Source organism: Melampsora larici-populina (assembly GCF_000204055.1).
Source record: "Melampsora larici-populina 98AG31 unplaced genomic scaffold MELLAscaffold_33, whole genome shotgun sequence".
Classification (NCBI taxonomy): domain Eukaryota; kingdom Fungi; phylum Basidiomycota; class Pucciniomycetes; order Pucciniales; family Melampsoraceae; genus Melampsora; species Melampsora laricis-populina.
Genome location: NW_006768797.1, coordinates 894,810 through 915,040, shown reverse-complemented (window position 1 = coordinate 915,040; position 20,231 = coordinate 894,810). Strand labels below are relative to the sequence as shown.

The 20,231-nt window shown below is 39.8% G+C and overlaps 4 protein-coding genes across 4 annotated transcripts; 3 read left to right on the top strand and 1 right to left on the bottom strand.

The window, feature by feature from the left end:
- Nucleotides 1–2,109: 2,109 nt before the first annotated feature.
- MELLADRAFT_117252 (uncharacterized protein) lies at nt 2,110–4,339 on the top strand (the record flags this gene model as incomplete). The annotated part of the gene is made up of 6 exons (XM_007412875.1): nt 2,110–2,219; nt 2,294–2,896; nt 2,920–3,203; nt 3,272–3,830; nt 3,904–4,096; nt 4,159–4,339. The coding sequence occupies 6 exons, from the start codon at nt 2,110–2,112 to the stop codon at nt 4,264–4,266; spliced, it is 1,857 nt and encodes a 618-aa protein (XP_007412937.1).
- A 1,157-nt stretch (nt 4,340–5,496) lies between these two features.
- Nucleotides 5,497–5,961, top strand: MELLADRAFT_109031 (uncharacterized protein; the record flags this gene model as incomplete). The annotated part of the gene is made up of 2 exons (XM_007412876.1): nt 5,497–5,813; nt 5,850–5,961. The coding sequence occupies 2 exons, from the start codon at nt 5,497–5,499 to the stop codon at nt 5,959–5,961; spliced, it is 429 nt and encodes a 142-aa protein (XP_007412938.1).
- Nucleotides 5,962–14,324: 8,363 nt separating this feature from the next.
- Nucleotides 14,325–15,627, top strand: MELLADRAFT_89915 (uncharacterized protein; the record flags this gene model as incomplete). Its single annotated transcript, XM_007412877.1, has 2 exons — nt 14,325–14,545; nt 14,622–15,627. The coding sequence occupies 2 exons, from the start codon at nt 14,325–14,327 to the stop codon at nt 15,625–15,627; spliced, it is 1,227 nt and encodes a 408-aa protein (XP_007412939.1).
- Nucleotides 15,628–17,902: 2,275 nt separating this feature from the next.
- On the bottom strand, nt 17,903–19,568 carry MELLADRAFT_89914 (uncharacterized protein; the record flags this gene model as incomplete). The annotated part of the gene is made up of 6 exons (XM_007412860.1): nt 17,903–17,988; nt 18,087–18,276; nt 18,394–19,072; nt 19,173–19,285; nt 19,376–19,419; nt 19,529–19,568. 6 exons carry the CDS (start codon nt 19,566–19,568, stop codon nt 17,903–17,905), a joined length of 1,152 nt encoding a protein of 383 aa, XP_007412922.1.
- Nucleotides 19,569–20,231: the final 663 nt, after the last annotated feature.

Sequence of the window (20,231 nt, the reverse complement as noted above, 5' to 3'; positions counted from 1 at the left end):
AGACATAAAATCAGAAGAGTAATTAGGTGACTCTTTGGTGCCAATAGAGAAAGGAATATCTTTAGTATTCCCTCGGATACGCTTGCTAGGTGGATTACTAGGGGTGACCGGACGAGAATGTTTGGTGGTTTGAGAGGCTTGAGGAAGGCTGGATGGGGCAGATTCTTGGGACGCTGGAAGAATGTCTTCAAGCTGATGGCGTGGTGGTGTATCTTCCCACGTGTCAGGCAAAGTGTCTTCGATAGGGCTTTGAAGTTGTTCGTCTTTGTTCAACATCGAAGTTGAACCTTCTACTTGGTCGCCTATCGAGTCTCTAGAGGCTAAAGGGCTAGCAGATGGTCTATCTCGGAGTACAGGCTCCAGCTCCTCGTACCATGGGCATCTACGTAGTATTCTGACTATTGTACAAAGGTACTTGGTCAGTCTGAATGAAACAAGGATTCACAGACACACTTACCTTCAAGACTTCCCCCTTCTTCTTCTTCGCCTTTCTTTACTCTCCTCTTATTCCATTTGAATGCCGCGAGCTCCTCCTTTGACACGTTGAACTCGACATCAGCATCTTGATTGCCTTCCCCTGTCGCGGTTCGGAGTTTATTTGCGTCGTGGAACCACTGCACAAGCGTTCCAATCTACATATCCAAATGAAAAGTTAAGACAGATCGAAAAAGCTACATAAAGGCAGCAGACTTACCTCTTTTTCACACTCACGCCCTCCTCTGTCTGCATGCCCCTGTGAAACAAGGAAAGCAGCAACTCGATCACGAACAACACTCTTCTGTTGTGTTCGCCATTCGTTGTAGTTCTCAAAATTACTGCACCATTCAGCAATGAGGTCGATGTCCGATTTACCATTGCTTTCAGGGGTGAACCAGCATTTTCGACGCTTGGTGACATCTGAGTCTTCATCATGATCATTCTGAGTATTATCTTGAGAATCTAGTGTCGTATCGTTCTGAGTATCAGACTGGGGTGGAGACACTTGCTTGGCTTTTGATTTTCGGGGAGGCTTCTGAGAAGGTGGTGCTGGCGTTTTTCGAGGTCGACCTCGTGGCTTCTTAGGTGGGTCAGAAGGATCCATGATAGAAATGGAAGGTGTAGGCTGGTTGGCTGGTGGATCAGATGAGTTGATGACTTGTTGAAGACGTGCCCAATCTGCTGGTGAAAGAGTTGGGATGACGAAAGGGGTTGAAGTGGAATTAGGGCTGGATTCCGCTGTGTTTGCGCCAAAAGAACTTGAAGGGTTCTGAACAGAGTTCGACAGAGACGGAGTTGGTGTGGAAGTGGGACTGTTTTGGGGAAGGGTTTGGACAGTTTGGACATCTTGCGTCGGCAAGGAAGGGGTAGTTGAGTCCATATCGAACTCAACTATTTTTTTTTCAACAAACGGGTGATCAGATTTACCCAATTTCAACCCATCAGAAAAAACCCATGAAAAAAACCCAAAAAGAAGTTGGGTTTTCATGGGTTTTTCTCATGGGTTTTCAAGTTGGGTCGTAGGTTTGTACACCGCTATTGTGTATGTGTTTCATCAATAAATTTTTGGAAAAGTCAAAAGAAACAAACTTGTCAATTGTCTCTTGGACCTATTTCTGTTTTTTTTGGAAAAAGGAAAATAGAGAATCATAAGTACTAGCTGCTTGATGCAAGACATTTAGATGACAATGTTTGATGAGATTGTTCTTTCTGCCAGTGACCAAAGAATTCAAGTACGGAAAATTCACAAGATCAATGGTTTTCTTGATGATGCAAGAGTTTCAGTAAGACTCTTTGGTGGGATGATTTCATGTAAGATGATGCTCTTTCATGTGAACAGTTTCTCAAGCCAAGGCTTGCAAATGGAATCACTTTTTGAGTGAGCTGTCGTGGAAGCTATCGGTTTATACCCATATTACTGAGACATATGGCCTTATACAAGTTCGTCAGGTGAGATGTATTGTACAGAACGGAGGGGTTGAAACGAAACCTAGTTCAAGACAGGTGGTGAAAAAATCGAACAGAGGAACTTCCTAGCGAAATATAGAAAAGGAACTCGATAACATTTCTTAGATCAACTTCACTTCACTTTTAACAACTATTCATATCGATCTCAATCTTGAAAGCGGAAAAATGCCATCAGAGGCAGACGCAGCTCGACCTGCATTCGTATTACCCCAAATCAATGATCATCCAGACGCATGGGGTCCATCGCCCACGGCTCTACCTGCACAATTCAAAGAGTTCAGTGTAATCTCGATCCGAAACTCTTTATCTCTTGAGCATATCACTAACATTCCATTTTCAAACCGATCAGTATCCCCTATGCCCCTTTTTCAAAATCTGACAAGTTAGGACGTGTGGTGGACTGGAATGCGGATCTGGCTCAGCCCAACGTTGGTGCTAATGGCTATCCACGTGGAAACTTTCGATCCCAGCAACGTGGCCAAGGTCGAGAAAACTATGGTGCTGGTCAGGCTGGAACGTTCGCTTACTTTCACGATGAAGATGAAGCAAGTTTCAATCTTGTGGGCGGTGGTGCGAGCTTTAGTCGTGGTGGCGGTGGTGGTGGATTATTAGGCAGAGGCGGAGGTCGCGGTAGGGGTGGAAACCTCCGAGGTACTTCGGGTCGAGGCCGCGGCATGTCAGACCGGAACGATCGAGGTGGTGCACGAGGTGGGGTTGGCAGAAGGGGTGGTCAATGGGGAAGAGGCGGTGGAACGTGGAAAGGTGATTGGAATGACAGGAATTCCAGAACTCGTGAGAGTACCGTGGTGGTTGGACCAGAGTGGCAAGTGCGTGAGGAGATTGAATTCACTCGATTGGCCAAATTACGTCTTGAAGTAGATATCGATGAGGTCCAAGATATGTTGAGTATAGTTCCTCTAGCTAGTCAACTCGCCATAAGAAAACTAACTTAGTTCATTCTACCCTTGATCACAGTGCAAGCTACGGATTCTTATACGAATACGATCGTGTGTATGATCGAATCAATACCAAAAATCCTCAACCTCTCCAAATTTTGGATCGATCGCGTTATCATCCTACCGCTTCTGAAGATCCTGTCATTCAAGACTTGGCAGCTCGCAATAAAGCTAGAGTTTTCACTACCGATTCAGTCTTGAGTTTATTGATGTGTGCAACCAGATCGGTTTACCCTTGGGATATAGTCATGATCAAGGAAGGTGATAAATTATTTATGGACAAGCGGGAAGGTGGACCATTCGGTACGTTTGCTTACACAAGCACATCAATGAGGGACTCGTTTGTTGACATAAGCCTTTGTCTCGCACAGATTTCCTTAGCGTCAACGAGAACGCTGCTGACCCTCCATTGGAATCGGACAAGCCTGATTCCCTCAACACGCCTTCGGCTCTCTCCTTGGAAGCTACCTTTATCAACCAAAACTTTGGCTTACAGGTGGTAAAGGAAGACCCTGAAACAGTCTACCAATTCGAAAACCCGAACCCTTTCTATGGATCTGATGAAACAGAACCGTGCGCTTCGGCTGGACTAAGGTACCGGAAATTTGATCTCAGCTTGAATGAAGAAGAAGACCTCAGTATCATCATTCGAGCCGAAGTGGATGCCGTTTTACGTGGCTCAAATGCCTCAGTCAATCCAAACGCGGCCAAAGAGCAAGGTACCCAAGAAGAAGACAACTTCATCACTATCCGTACATTGAACGAGTTTGATTCCAACAGTCAAGGAAGCGGTGGTGCACCCAACTGGAGAACTAAACTAGACAGCCAAAGAGGTGCGGTTGTTGCGACTGAAATGAAGAACAACTCTTGCAAGCTCGCGAAATGGGCAGTGCAAAGCATCTTGGCCGGTGCTGATCAAATGAAGATGGGGTAGGAGGACTTTTTTGAATTGCAGTTTGATCTCTGTGGCTGTATAAATTCACTGACGTTTTCTTCGATTCAGTTACATCTCACGAGCTAATCCGAGAGACGCATCTAGACATGTCATACTAGGCCAACAATGGTTCAAACCCAAAGATTTTGCGTCTCAGATCAATGTCAACCTTGCCAACGGATGGGGGATTGTAAGAACGTTTGTTGACTTGGCACTCAAATCGCCCGATGGTAAATACCTCTTAATGAAGGATCCTAACAAAGTAAGTTATTCAATCCTACCGTCATCATCGATCTTCGTACTGACCCATATCCTTCCCATTAGCCTGTTGTTCGGTTCTACAAAGTCCCGGAGAATGCTTTTGATCTACCAGAGGATGAGGATGAACAGGAAGATGATGATGATGAAGCTGAAATCGATCTTGGCACATGATTTATAAGTCCAGTACTATTGTCAATCAAAACCGTGCTTGTCATCCTAAAATGCACATCATAACGTAAGAGTGCTTCGAGTGATTTGTGCAGTCACTGTCTGCTTGTCCATCTTCCTGTGTTCCTGCAAGTGATGTACACTCAAGTTGTGCATTCAAAGGAACAAGCCGGGAAACGTGCTTGTCATCTTGATATGCACCCCATAAGATGAGAGTTCATCAAGTCGTGCAATTACTGCCTGTCTAACCATCTTCCTGCATTCCTGCATGTGATTTGCGCCTCAGTTGCGCATTCAACACTAAACAAGTTGGTGCTAGATGATGTACTTCCGAGACCTGACACTTCAGGTCAAAGAACATCAACTCGATCTACCCGAATCGTCACTGCTGAGCTCGCGCGGGTAGATATCCTCATTGTTCAGGGGCGGTTTGTTGAGAAAGTGTATTGATAAACATCTCGAGTAGTGAGACCCAGCGAGGAAAGATATGCGTACATAATCCGCTTCATCCATCCATGAAAGATTGACAATTATCTCTGAGCGCGTGCTTCACTTTACAGCGTAGTTTCGCAGATGCTGGAATGTAGATATTTCGAGCCCTCAGATATATCAGTCTCAGCCTGTCTCAACACACCGCAAGCCTCGTTGTGAGGCAAGTGAAGTTTTCTACCACTCATGCCTCCTGTGTTTCGGTGCTTATGATTTGATCGCCCAGCGTGATGTCAAGCTGGGTAATGGTGCTAAAGCATAAATACTTTGGCTTTAGTTGATAACTTGCCGTATGTCCTGAAGATCGCCACGGGAATCCAACATCCTGCTCCACCAGTCTTTGAAAGTTGAAGATAAAGATTTTCGAAATTACTCTCAAGTACAGGCTCGTAAGGCAATATATCAGTTGAAGAGCACCAAATATCAATCTGAGTGAAATCAACAATCGCTTACATTGAGCTTCAGTTGAGTTTTGTTGGTTTTCCGGTGACCCTGTTTTATTGAATTTAACAAGAAGATTGATTCTCAAAGGCCCTTTAAGATGGAACTCGCTTCATCTCTCGCCTCAAGATTTACCAGGATTCAAAACAAATGTCCATACTTCTTGATGCACTACAAGTGATTTGATGAAAGTGCTGTGAATTCAGTTTTTCCCATCTGATGGCTATATATATATATTGATTGAGTAGGTCTGGCGGAATATTGACTTTGCCTTCTCTGTTCGCAAATCGAGCTCACGACGAGATGCATTTGAGAGTCAGCTTGTTACTTGTATTCACTTGCTTCTTCATCCAAACCAGTCCAGCATCTCGGCTTCCGAATCGAAATTTACTCACCACTACTAGTACAGTACCTGGAGAAGAAACCATCACATGTAATCATCAATCACCTCTGATAATGAAACGAGAAAGGATCATAGAATTTATTCAATCGTTTTGTCTAGAAATCATGGGTGAAGAATTCGGAGGAACTCAAGCTCATCTGGGGATGAAAGAAATCTATACGATCATCCCAAACCCCATCAATCCAAAAGAAGCCACTCATCTGATCTTAGAAACCAAGTCTGTAAATCGTTGTAGGTTTTCAGTTGATGATAGTTGTGGAAGATATTTAACTAGACCAACAGATGAATGTAATATTGGTGAAGAAGATAAACAAGGAGGAATGGTCACTGATGGATGTTCGATTTGGACAGCTAAGCCAATTTGATGGGTTTGAAGAGCTTTTATTTTAAATTATTAAAAGGTAGTCCGTATTCTTTTCTACCGTTAAGTCAGTTTTGGTCAGATTGATCCTTATTAATGAGATGATAATATTTTTGATCTTCTAGGGAGGGAATCCATGGAGGGTTATAGACACTTGAACACATGTGGTCAGTCCTCACCCATCCTTTCTTCATCAATTCATCAGTCTTTGTGATTTAGATTCAATCAGCTCATCTAGGTTTTGATTGCAATAGCTGATGATTGATAAAAGTGTTGATAGAGTAACATAGAGACCGTTCAAAGATTCCAAATTTCTCTAAACGCTATTTTCAACGAGTTTTCATTTTTTTTTCTCGAGTAGATTTAAGGAATCAATTACCTATTAGAATTGTTATGGTGTTACCATTTCCTGTAAACTTGCGCGCTGAAACCAGTCCGTCACTTGTTTTTCAGGGGCTTCAACTGGTGCATCAATTGGTATTGAACAGAACTTATAAATAATATAGAAATGCACTGTGGTGGATGCCTACCTTCAGTCTATAATTCTTGTTGGAGGAAATAAAAGGAGGAGATCAACCAAGTATTTTTTCTGTTCAAGGTACGTACGTCAGCCAGAGGATGGTGTACTTCAGTCCTGTGACCATCAAATTCACATCATTCTTTATCAGATCTCCCAATGAGATCACTTATGATAATCATCTTGACCAATGAATTTTCCCAAAGATGAGCCTACTCCAAGCCCATGAGATTTTGCAGTCACATGAATTGGATTGTAAGGCCAGTTATAGCTTCCTCTGAATACATGAATGGATTTCTTTCAAGGTGCTAAGTCATTAAAGACTATGGATCTCAGTGCTCAGAAATTTAACAAGCAATCATTCAACAAAGTCTACTTTGACTTGAGGTGATTCAACTTGATAAGAAATCAATTTACTTGGATAGGTAAAACAATCATTTAACTTTCTTTAATAGATCTTTTGCCATCACACAGAAAGGTGTCGTGAATTGGAACTGTGACCTTGAATCTTTTGGAATCTTGAAGTGTGGGTTTCTTGAGGATGACCTTTACCACTAGGGGGCCACTGAATACTTGTGGAAAGGAACAGATCTCTATCAAGTTTTTGATTATCTTCATCTCTAATAGCTATTCTAACATTATAAGATACTCAGCTTGAATTCAAGGTTAAAGTGGTGTGTATTTAGATTATATGATTTTAATGGTTCAACTTCAAGCTAGAAAAATACACTTGAACCAAGAAATCATCAAGACTTTCTCTGAAATCCAATCACTGATTAATTCCAAAGAGATGTATGACTTCAAAATAAACAATATGATAAAGATATCTACAGTCAATCTAGATTAGCTTGTCCGAGCAGATTTTATTTATTTATTTTTTACAGCAATACAGGTAAATCTATAAGCATAAACATATGATTCATGTGCTTATGTTTGTCTGGTCATGAGTCAGACCAACCACTGCTGACCACAGTCAACAGCGCTTCACTATTATGAACCTTCAGCACCGTACTTTCATCCTACACGCATCGATCCCATATTCCATTTCAGCCAAGGACCTCTAGTGTGAGCTTGACCTTGTCTTCTAGGCTTTGAATTCAATCTCTTTACTTCAATTCAGACCTCTAAGCTTCGATTTGGCCCTCTGCGTCTTCGATTCAACCCTCTATGTCTATTTGAGTCTATCGGTTTTGAAATCTTGGCTTTGATGCAAGTGAAGGGCTGTCTTTAGCCCGTGTTCTCACTTTTGAATCCCTTCTTTAGGCTCCAGATCCAACTCGTAAATTCAACTGTTAAGCTCTGGCCATTTGTTGACTAACTCAATCGTTCCCTTCTTATTTATCTTCCTTAGCTTTGAATCTGTCACATCAGATCAAATCCATTGTCTCAATGTTCATTCTGCTTGTATCTCATCTAGCCTCAGCTTGCCATTGGGATACAGTCTCTTCATGTGGTGCTTCAATCGCTTTCCAAATCCATTGATACCATGCCAGAAAGTGAGGAGATCGTGTGCAATGATCATGGTCACAGATAGGCAGAGTGCCAACAGTTCTTAGATCAAGTCATAGATCGTGTACTCCACACTGGAGTATGCAAGGAAGCCAGCAACCACCAAGTATGATCTCAGGTCCTACTGAAAAGGAAATAAGACAGTTCTTCATGACCGCAAAGTAAGAAAGTACAGTGCAAGTCTTTAAGCATTTGCAAGAGGTTTGTGCATTCTGAGACTGTGGGCCTAATGAACTCATAGGCGACAGAAAAAGCCCAGAAATTATATCAACTAGACCTGAGGATGATGACAGTAAACAGTTCATGTTATTGAATTGATTGAGCATTGGGATGACAGGTACAAAATTCCTATATACAGATAAGACACTGATTTTTTCTCGAGAAGCACAGCGAAATCGGATAGCAAGAAAAAACAATATAATGAGATCCACAGACTGGGTAAGTAGCCTCTTACTGATGATTTGCAATAAAACAAGATCGATCCTCGCCGCTGGATTGGATCTATTAGATTGCTGGATCCCCAAATTACTCTAGAGTGTCTAAACCAAAGACCAGGGCTTGAGTTGACAGGCAGAAGGGAGTCCAAAGAAATGTAACATTTCAATTAGCGGGGGTTTAGTCGGTGAACAGGACTTAAGTCAAAGAAAATACACACCCTGAATTGGTAATAAGATAGGGAATTGAGTCGATGAGCTTGGAGATATCTGATGAATGGACCAGGACATTGGACCGATTGGACAGACAAGGAAGATATTCAAAGATCAGATGATCGATCGCAATATGAGAACAATATTCAAAGAGCTTACTTGAGTCAAAGCCGAGTTGTTACAGCCGAGATCGAAAGGGTGGTTGGATCGCGGGATGAAAGCCTAGATGATATGCACAATTTTCAAAGGATAGTTAGTGACGAGGTAAAGAGGATTCAAGTGATTTAAGGATGGGTTTGGACGGAATGGATTGATGCTGATAGATGCTGATCAGTCAGAAGCTTGAATCGTCAAAACGGGCCCATTCAACTGAATGTGGTGTCGCAGTTGAAGGCTATGTATGCTTATAAAATGGCCTGTATTGGCCTGTATACGTCTGAAAATAAAAATAAAAATTCTCGATTGGCCAAGCTAATCTAGATTGACTGTAACAGATCATCACTTCTATCACTCTTTGATTATGGTCTAAAGTCTTTAGGGCCCGTTTGGTTGCGTTTATTTTACTGCGATTATGCGAATACCACAGTCAAATAAACGCAACCAAATTCTCACCGTTTGGTAACCCAAATATAGAGATTATCATACAACAGTATTCGGTTGATAATCTCATAATCTGAGTTATTTCCGTAAACTCTTTTTTGAGTTTATTTCCGATTGTAATCGGAATAATTCCGTACGTGAGACGGGGACTTGTCGATATTTCGACTTTTTCTTTCCTCATCACTCAATACCTCCCCTTTCCCTTCAACACCAACCCGTTTCATTTCTCTTTTTCCCTTCAACACCAACCCGTTTCATTTCTTTTTTTCCCTTCAACACCAACCCGTTTCATGTCTTTTTTTTTCCTTTTCCTGTTCCTTCACCCTTTTTTTGATCACCCCCAATAACAATTTTCAAATTCTTCGATCAAATTCTTCAATCCTGTTCTTCGATCCGACTTCTTCCAACCTCTTCTTCTTCCAACTTCTCACTTCAATTCCAACGTGTGCTTCTTTGGTTCTTCTTTGATCGAATACTTCAATTCCAACTTCTTCGATCAACTTCTCCAATCCTGTTCTTCGGTTCTGCTTTCCAACTTCAATTCCAACTTCTCCAATCCTGTTCTTCGGTTCGGTTCTGCTTTCCAACTTCTTCGACCAACTTCTCCAATCCTGTTCTTCGGTTCTGCTTCTTTGGTTCTGGTTTCCAACTTCAATTCCAACTTCTTCCAACTTCTTCCAACTTCTTCCAACTTATTTGAGCGAAATGCCGAAAGCTACCAAAGCCGATAAAGCTGATAAAGCTTCGAGCAGTTTGACGGCTCCGAACTGGACCAACTCGAAGTCTCGAGTGGTGCTTGATGGCTTGATAATGCAGAAGATAGCTGGCAAGAAGGCTGAATCGGGTTTTAAAAGCGAGGCCTGGACTGAGGTGACCAAGGATTACAATGCTCAATTTAAAACCGATCTTACCAAGGGACAACTCAAGAACAATTTTCAAAATGTAAGTCCATTCTTGTTTTGTATTTCAGTTCATCTCGCTAACTACTTCCCATTATGATACACAGTTGAAGAAAGCATATGCCATTGTACACGACTTGCGAGGAGCTTCAGGCGCTGGATGGAACGAGGCGACTCAGATGATCGAGGCAAGCCCACAGTTCTGGAAGGAGTGGAACTTGGTGAGTATCTCCTTGATCACGAGTAGTCAAATCTGATGCTGACTATGATTGATATTTGTTTGATTGCTTTAGACTCACCATGGCGCTAGTGTATACAAGAAGAAACCTTTCCCTCTTTATGACCTCATGCACGAGTTATGCGGTAACACCAACGCTTCAGCTGAAGGAATTGTTGGGACCCAGACGATTCCAACCAATCAAAACCAACCAGCTAGTCAAAAGGATGACTCTCGAGAAAACCAACCAGCTAGTCAAAAGGATGACTCTCGAGACAAATCACCATCGCCTAGTGAAAAGAATGTATCGGACCATGGTTCCGATGACAAATCGGATGTTTTCAAGCTTCCTCCACCATTGAAACGTCAAAGTAGAGCTTGAGGTAAGCTCTTTACCCTCTTCTTTTATTGTTTCTTTTCTCTTTTGATTAAACACAATGCTAACCACATCTGATTAATTAATCTCAGCTCGAGAAGCTTCTCTCTTACCTCATGAAATTGCATTGGACCCGGATGCTAACGACGACTCTGACGATGACGGTATCACTCAAACTGCGGCAACTCCGACTCCCAAAGCTCGATCTTTCAGCAAGAAGCCAGCTCCCCGTGTCAGACCAAACACAAAAGCCAAACTCGCCGCTTCTTTGGACAATTCAGCTGATCTACTCAAGACCCAGGCTACTCAAGCGATTGAACGCGAGAAATTGAAAGCTGAAGCCATCGCTGCTCACGATGCTGCGAAGGAACAGATCCTAGTTACTGCCGCTCGATTGGATCAAGAATCTCTTACCTTCAAATTCACAGCTGTCCCTTCTCAATACAAGGCCCTGGAGATCTTCAACAAGTCCTGGCGAGAGCACTTTGACGACACCGCAGCTGCAACTGAAGCAATCCTCCTGTTTGAACAGGAGGACAAGTGTCGAACTTTCATTAATTCCGATCCCGAGTTGAGATGGAGTTGGCTCGCGTTGAGCCTTGGGTATAGAATTGTACCCAATGTCCAAGATGGTGGTCAAGCTGCTTAACATCAAATTCAAATTTATATCTTAAATTACATTATGATCAGATATTATATTATACTTTGGTTTTATTTTATAAAATGCTATTGTTTTACATGATACAAGGTTGTAATCTACAAACTGTCCTGTCCTGGTTTAAAAAGTTTGTCCGAGTGAAATAGATATGTTTCTAGTCTGCTTATTGGTTTGAGAATGAAATACATGAATGTTATCTTTGTCCAAGTGTTGTCCGAGTGAAATAGATATGTTTGTAGTCTGCTTATTGGTTTGAGAATGAAATACATGAATGTTGTGTTTTTGATTTGAAGATTCTAGCCTCAATAGCGAGGGTGAGCAATGTAAGCAGCCCACATATCCATGGCCATCTGATCTCTATCATCGGCCGCCTGAGTTCGAAGACCAGCGGATGCTACTTGATAAGCATCCACTTGTTGATTGGGCCATTCCTGAGCCTGGTCTTCATCGTCCATAAAGAAATCGGCGCCTCCTTTCTTAACTATTATATTATGTAAAACACACATTGCTATGACTAATGTAGATTGCAATTCAATTGAGAACGAGTGCATATTAGAAAGCATCTCGAATCTCTTCTTGATTACCCCAAAGATGCGTTCAATCGCATTTCTTAAACTTGAATGCCTTAAGTTAAACAGTTCTTTATAGTCTCTGGGCCCAGCATTACCTTGGGCCCATTCTTGTAGATGATATCTTACTCCTCGATAAGGAGTTAAGAAACCAGGTTCGTTTGCATACCCAGCATTGGCAAGGTAGAAACGACCTATCAGAAGGGAGAATAGTCAGTATTGGAATATACGAAAGGAGGTAAATGACGTACCTGCTGGGACCACAAACCTACCCTGCTGCCGAGCCACCTCCAATACTCTGGCATCGGCAGCAGAACCTTTGAATCCAGCCAGAACAAAGGTGAACATTAAGTTGAATGAACACCCAGCCAGGATGTTCTGGCTCAAAAACCCTTTTCGATTCCGGTAAAGCTCACGTTCGCTGTTCCGAACTACAGCTCCGATGTGGGTGCCATTGATGGCACCTATACAATCTTTAAACCAAGGATATCGCTTGGAATCCAACACAATTTCAGGTGGACAAGGCGTTTGGGGACCAGGTTGTCTTATGAATCTATCCGAAACTTGCTCAAGTGCATTTGCAACGATGTGAAAGTATCGGCTCGTGGTTTCCTTCGAGTGTTGAAATCGTTCAGAAGTCATTCGATTTGAAGCATGATTTCCTATAGTGTAAAGGAACATCATGACTTGCTCCTGAGTATCGATGTGAATCGAAGACGTGAGGTGTTCATCCAACACCTCCATGAGGGCAAGGAAGGTGGTCTTGTCCATGCGACAGACCTCAAGGAATCAAACGGGACTTCCGTCGAACACCTCTTGAGCGTACTGGTGACCTCGGAGTCGAGACGTACGGCAGGGGATGCTTGGAGCCAGCTCAGCAGCCAGGAGTTCTTGGGCTAAGATGATATTGTTCTCAATTTGCTCTCGGAGAGCGTCTTCATTACCGTCTGACTTGAATAAATCTTCACTTCGAGTCGTGAGAAACAAATCCAAGCTATCGATGGATGCAGTTGGTGATAGATAGTCGGACATGGTTGTTTACCAACCAATGTCCGAATTGGAATCACTTTGGCATTGAAATACCAAACGATTATCCCTGGAAACCTCTCATTACCTCTCATCTCGTGATTATTTGTGAGTTGCAACTTTTACTGCATTTTCAGGTCACTTAATGCAGTGTACTTTTACTGTAGTACACGATAATCTCCGGCAACCAAACGGGCCCTTAATGATCCTTTTAAATTATTGAACGATTATATGTAGTACACAAGCTGATAGGTCACATGCTTCATAAGGATCATGGGTACATTAGGTTGTGGGCAACAGGTTTTGGTGGGTTTATTTACAAATCTGAATGGGTTTTCTGAAGTCAGCTTTGTGATACTTGAAGTTCCAGTGGTAAACTAGATGTATATGATCAATTTCACATTGCTCATAAGATGTCATTCAGATACTTGATTTTAGGAGGAAATGATGATCAGCATGAAAAGTGAATGAAAGAGTTTCATAAGAAACAATCTCATTAATTAAATAAAACATCATCAAAGGTTTTGATTTTGCTTGTGAAACAGTCATGAAGCCTTCCTCAGAAGCCATCAATACACTCTTTAGAATCTCTTTGATGGAATTAATTTTTTTTACACTTTTGATCATTAATTCCAATTTTCAGAATAAGTTTGTAAAGGATGATTAACGATTTAGATTAAAAAAATAGATTTTGAGCTATACATATTTAATGAATTCCTTGCAGATGGGTGTGATAGGATCAATAAGATGAAGCATGTTTTTCAGTGCGTTGGGAAGACAAGTGTAAGAGTGCATACATAGGAACCAATACTAGTGCATATAAAGCAGTCAAGATGAAAAAGTCAAGAATTTTATCCGTGAGATGATCATGAATTGAGATGATGAAAAAGAGGTACCGATTTGGCAGTTAGGATCGATGAGAGGAGAGTTGATTTACAGTTTGCATGACAACGGAACAGAACTGAATGAATGAGATGGAAGATGATTTTGATTTGAACCCGGTTTCGATAGGGTGAAATGGTTTGAGTAAGTATTTGTTGTTGAGAATCATCTTCTGAATGAGGGGAAAGGGTAAAGGTTCAATGAATTGTAAAATTGAATCAGGTTCGAGGATGAGAATCAGGATCAGGGCAGTGGTGTGGTGTGTATCAGGGGTATTTTTAATATTAAAATCCGAGCTGGTTTAATATCTTAAGGTACAGCAGCCTGGTAATCTTAATTTCAATTCCGAACCCACTCAAAACTTTATAAACACTTCACTCAGCTTCACTCTCAGGATCAGGTTCACCTTCAATCCAACGATTCGATTATCTTACAAAAACACATCAACATCAATCCAACCAATCAAAATGACTTCAATCAGTTCAGATCGATATGATGATTTATCTCGATTTTGTAAAACTCCAATCGACTCTATCATTTCCAAAATATCTAATCAACTCATTCATCAACTCAACTCGATTCATCCATCATCCACTTCAACTTACTTCTCTTCTTCTCATTCATCTCATCTATCTAAATTTCAAGCTCAATCTCTACCTACTCTTACCATTCATGCTTATCTAACTCGGTCTGTCTCTCTCTCCTTCTTTCATTCTCAACCATCATCTCTCTCATTCTGATGGCTTCTTTTTCTTTCAACTTAGTCTCATCACTCTCGCTCCAATCTCAATCGATTCAATCTTACTAGCATTACTCTATTTGAATCGTTCAACTACCTTATCCATCAATCTCATTCATTCCATCTCTCATAAATCTACACATGATTTACCTATCATTCCTTATGATCTCTCGACCATTCATCGGCTCTTACTCTCTACTCTCATGGTCGCAAACAAGTTTATCTCGGATCACTATCTATCGGCTTCCAGAGCTTCTAAAGTCGGCGGGGTACCTATCCCTGAATTAGCTTCATTAGAAAGATCTTTACTTTATTGTCTGGATTTTGATTTAAACTTTACCATGTCGGATTTAAATCAAGTGGCTCAATGGGTCTTGACGGATGATTCATCTGCTTTATCATCTCAATCAACCACTTCTACCATTCCTCAAGCTGTTCATCTACCTATTATCAATATCGAACAACTTGAGTTGAAGGATCAAGAAGAAGTGACTGAAGATCTCAAGCCGATTCATTCTCCACCTACTCTTTCAATCTCTGATCCATCATCTCGACCTTCATCTTCTCAAACAAGCTCTGATTCACTATGCTCATCTTCTCAACCATCTTGTCTGAGTCACTCAAACTCTGATTCTCATTCACCACTTCAACAACACTCTAGATCCCAATCGATCTCAGATCCCAAACCGATTCCACATCCCCAATCAATTTCAAGATCCCAATCCATCTCTCATTCAAACCATTCGATTCATCATTCCTTGAAACCTTTAAATCCTAGTACGGTGATTCCTAGAAGAAGAGTGTTTTTAAGAACTCATTTTGTTAAAGATCCAAGGTATAATACGAATTATTTGACCACTAGACCAAAGGTGGAAGAATATGAAAGTGAAGAATTGAAGAATCCTACTCGAATCGTTTTGACTAAGTTGGATTCTAAAGGTTTGAAGATTCAAACTGAATTATTAGGTGTTAGTTTGATTACGGGTGAAAAGATATGTAGAACGATGTCTACTCAATCTATTCCTTTATGAAATCATCTCCCCCTCCCATCAAAAAAAATCAATTGGTTTTCTTTTTGGATGGGAAGTGGGTTTTGTGGGGGTTTTTTGAAGGTGTGATTGTACAAGAATACTTTCTTCTTGGATCTTTTTTTTTTCGTTATTTTTCGGTTTTGTGAATGAGTTTTTTGTTTTTTTCAAAAAAAGGATTCTGTTGAATAAGTAGACTTTTTTTTTCGTAATTATGAAAAGGGATTTTTATGATTTATGATTTTTCGTTTTTGTGTATCATACACTAGACGTTTTTTTTTTTCGGATATTTCTTTGGATATTTCTTTTTCTGGGTTTCTTTTAAATTGGGTTTTCACAGTACGATCTTCAAATAGATATATATATTTGTTTTGTTTGGTTTTCTGAAAGAAATATATTGGGAATGACAGATTGAGATGAAAACTATTTGTATGATTTACTTTATAGAAAGTATTTAATTTTTGTTTTGGTTTTTGTTTGGTTTGTTTAAAATAATATTGATTTGTGTGAGTGTTTACCACCTTGAAAATAAATGATTGAATTGATGAGAGAAAGAGAAAGAAAGAGAGAAAGAGAAAGAAAGAGAGAAAGAGAAAGAAAGAGAGAAAGAGAAAGAAAGAGAGAAAGAGAAAGAAAGAGAGAAAGAGAAAGAAAGAGAGGAAATGAAGAAGGTTATTGATTGTGGTGTGTATGCGTCAGACTCTGGAGCTTGACTTGGTTTTCTTAAGTACAATGTATGATATGGTATGATAAAGGTAAGCTACATAAAAGAACTAGCTAGCTGCAAAGAGTGGTGGCTGTGTTTGATCACAGTGTCTTTGATACCCAAAAATTGAAAAAGGTCAATCAGTTTACATCCCACTCATTCAGCCTTGCTTGTTTGTAGAGGCTAGAAGGGCTTATAGTCAAGCTTCCTTGATTACCCAAATTCAATATATCTCATCTTATTATTCTTTTCTGTTTAGAAATGTCATTCACTGCTTGTTTTACCACTCAGATTGTCATCATCGTATCTGTAACTGCTCAAGATCATTATCTTACTAATGATATCGTATCAAACTACATACATAGGTTAATACTCAAGACTTAAGGTTTATTGAACTCTTTACTATGTACTGAGATAAAAAATTGAATTTATATGATATCCTTTTCAGGGTGTACAACAGTACAGACTTTGATAAAACTCTTAATGTTTTGCAGGTTTTCTTTTCTACATGAATTGATTTCTTGAAGTGTTTTTTTGAAAAGTTTGGATTTGATTTGTGGATGGATTTGAATTTGTTTTAGTTGATTGAGATCAGCCTATATATCAGCTTTATTGGAAGATGAAGTGAATACCAGATTTCTGATAGGTTTTTGTAGATTGGATTTTTAGGATGTTCTTCACTTGCTTTACCTATATCCTAGACTTACAAAAGCTTTTGGGTTTGGTTAAAGTGAATTTGTTTGTTTTATACAATCATACCATATCTTAATATGGGTACACAAATATGAAATCCGTATGGAAAAACTCGCATGGAAAACCCGCATTAAACCTTATGGTTTTTTTGGGTTTCCCCGCTATAACCTTTTAATCCTTACAAAAGCTTTAGATTGGTTAAAGTGAATTTGTTTGTTTATACAATCAATCAATCTATAATAAGTTGTATCTTTAAAAACAAACAAAGAAAAAAAAACCGTGATTATTTGATATCATTATGAATATGATTTTGTTTGATCATTTTCTGAGAGGTTTCTACATAAGAAGATTAAGATGATACAAATCAATAGATAGATACTTTAATTGGAATGATATAGGTGAATTTTTAATCAACATAGCTGTGAGATTTTTTCTGAAAGGTTGAGGGTTTGGATTAAATCTTTGAGAGATATGAATAGGAAAAAAGATAAGATCTGGACTGGGATTGGTCATCAATGCCTTTTAGTTTGTTTCAAGTTTTTTTTTTGGATACCAGATGTGTTGAAAGGTTTTTGATGTCTTGTCATGTAGAACACAAGATTTCCAATCCTCTCTTTACATCAGGTTCTTTATGTTGAAGGTTTTAGGTCTACGTGACACGCTTTTGGCTGTACATACATCACAGAGGTGAGTTTTGAACTCATGAAGTAAGGATCTATTGTTACAAGAGGAGATTAACTTACATTTCACTTTGATTTAAGTGCTTGATCTGTTTACTTGATAGCTCCAACCAGGGGAGACCTTTTTTGTCATGGAGTTTGGTCATGAGTATATATTGGAAGTTTTGAGCTCATGATCAAGGCCAGTTATTTATTGAGTTTATGATCTTTCTTCTTCTTTCCATCTGGTAGAAATTAGAGGATCATGTATTGGAAGAGAATATAAATAAATCGATTTGATATCACCTGATTTGAAAAACAAAAAAATCAAATCATCAAGAGAATGTTAGCAAAAAAAAATGAAAAAGGTTTGAATCAAGATTTTTCTTTTGAGATAAATATACCTTCAAGTCCATTAGAAAGATTTATAGAAGAAGCCGTAAATCTATTTGATTTGAATTCTTTAAAGATAGTTGGTTCGATACTGATGATTTGAGTAGCTGTACTTAAATGATGATGAAGAATAACAGAAATCCAAAACTCAAAAGCCATTGAAAAAACATGTTTTTGATCATCTTCAGGTGATTCAGAAACCTGGAAAAAGAATCAATCGAATCAAGTTTTGGTAATCAGTATAATCGAAAGAGAAAGAGAAAGAAACCAATGGACTAGAGAAATGATGGTAAAGCGAGAATGTAAGAAAGACTTTACCAGATCTGATTTGAGTTCTTCTCGTTCAGCTCGATCAGTAGATCTATGAATCGTGAATTCATAAGATAAATATTGATCTACTGGACTCCTAAGTTTTCTTTTAGTATCAAATGAATTAACAGTATGTTTTGTGATCCCAGCTGATGAATCAGTATTAACATATGCAATCAAGATCTCAGGAAAATTCGAATGTAAATCAACTTCAGCTCTTTTGACAACCGTTCCAATAGGTGCCCACATAATAATTCGTCTAAAGATTCCAGTACTCTCATCTCCTTCATCATTAACCATGATACCCCAAAAAGCTGACTTTAGATCAGATGATAAGTGTGATGGATCTAGATCAGTACTATTACTGTTGGTTGATTGAAATGTAAAACAATCCCAATTACTTCCTACTACTCCGTTTGCAATGGCTTTCGAAGTGATTTGTCGTAAGATCCTTTGGACCACTTTAAGCCATGCACTCGGTTTAAAGTGTTCTTCAAGTTGAGATTTCATTTTAACTACTGGTAATGAATCGTAATCTAAACCAGCAAGGATCTTGGGAATCCTTAAAAGCTTTTGAGGTATACTTGATCGTTTTCCTTTATCTGCCATTAAGTCTATAGGCATTCTTTTGACTAGACTAGGATTTGATTTCTTGGTGAGATCATTGGGGTTCTTAGATGAGGAAAGGCTGAAGAGATTAAAGCAGACAAGGTGGATTTCAACGCATGAAAGGATATCTTGATAAGTTAATTCATTATCGAGCATTCTTCAATGAAGGAAATCATTACCTTGGTGGGGAAAATCCATTTGTTGTCTCGGTGACTTGAACGGTGTTTTTTCCATCAAATGTAGATATTGATGAATGAATTGGGTCATCGTTTGCTTCCTGATCCAATATCAACTTTGAATGCCACGAAAAAGGAAAACGACAGTATGCATAAGTATGCTAGAGCCTATTTTTTCCTGAAAACATACATTCATCAAGACCAACCTGTATGCGCCCATCCCAAACATTACGAAGGGGAGCATTGATCACTAGAGTTTTCTCAGCATTCTGATAGATGAACCAGGACCCAAAGAAGTCAATCAATCAACAGATGATTCTAAGCTGTTTTAGTCATTCTATATAACCACAGTGACTTACCTGTGAGATAGTAGGACTTTCTGGTTGAGAATCGTTGCATATGTGTGTTGTCAAGGGTGAAGATTTTGTTGATATTGACGTCAAGAGGATGATCAAAACGGTGATGAGATTGAATAAGTTACATCTGGATCCATGGTACAAAGGAGCTTTCAAGGGAGTAATGGTCGAAAATGAATGATACCACAGTGAGATGATGATGAGAAAGGTGTTGGAGATGGAATGGTACCAAAGAAATGAGGTTGATCCTAACATCAGGTGGGCGAGGGATTAGAGATCAAAGTCGATTCGAGGACTTGCAAAAGATGTATGTATGATTGTGATTTCGATCAATTAGCTCTATGAGGGCATACTTGTATAATAAAAAGTGATCAAGTGGAAATTAGATAGCGATTGGTATGTCCAAAGTGGTAGCTCAATGAGAACATTGTACACATATGAGGGGGCGCAGACGAGTAATGGCAAAGTAAAGAATCCAGGAATGATAAAGTTTACATTACATTTCAATACTTGATCTGGATCATTCTCTTGGACCTGGTCTTACTGTTACATCGGTCGCAATAAGATATCTTTCCAAGCTGCTTGTACGTGATCTGAAGCGTTCAAAGAGTTTCTCATCATCGACTGTTGATGAGACGGACAAAAAGATCAGTGGATTGCTTGGCAGATCAGCTGATGGTCCCACCCAGATCACATTGCTGTCGGT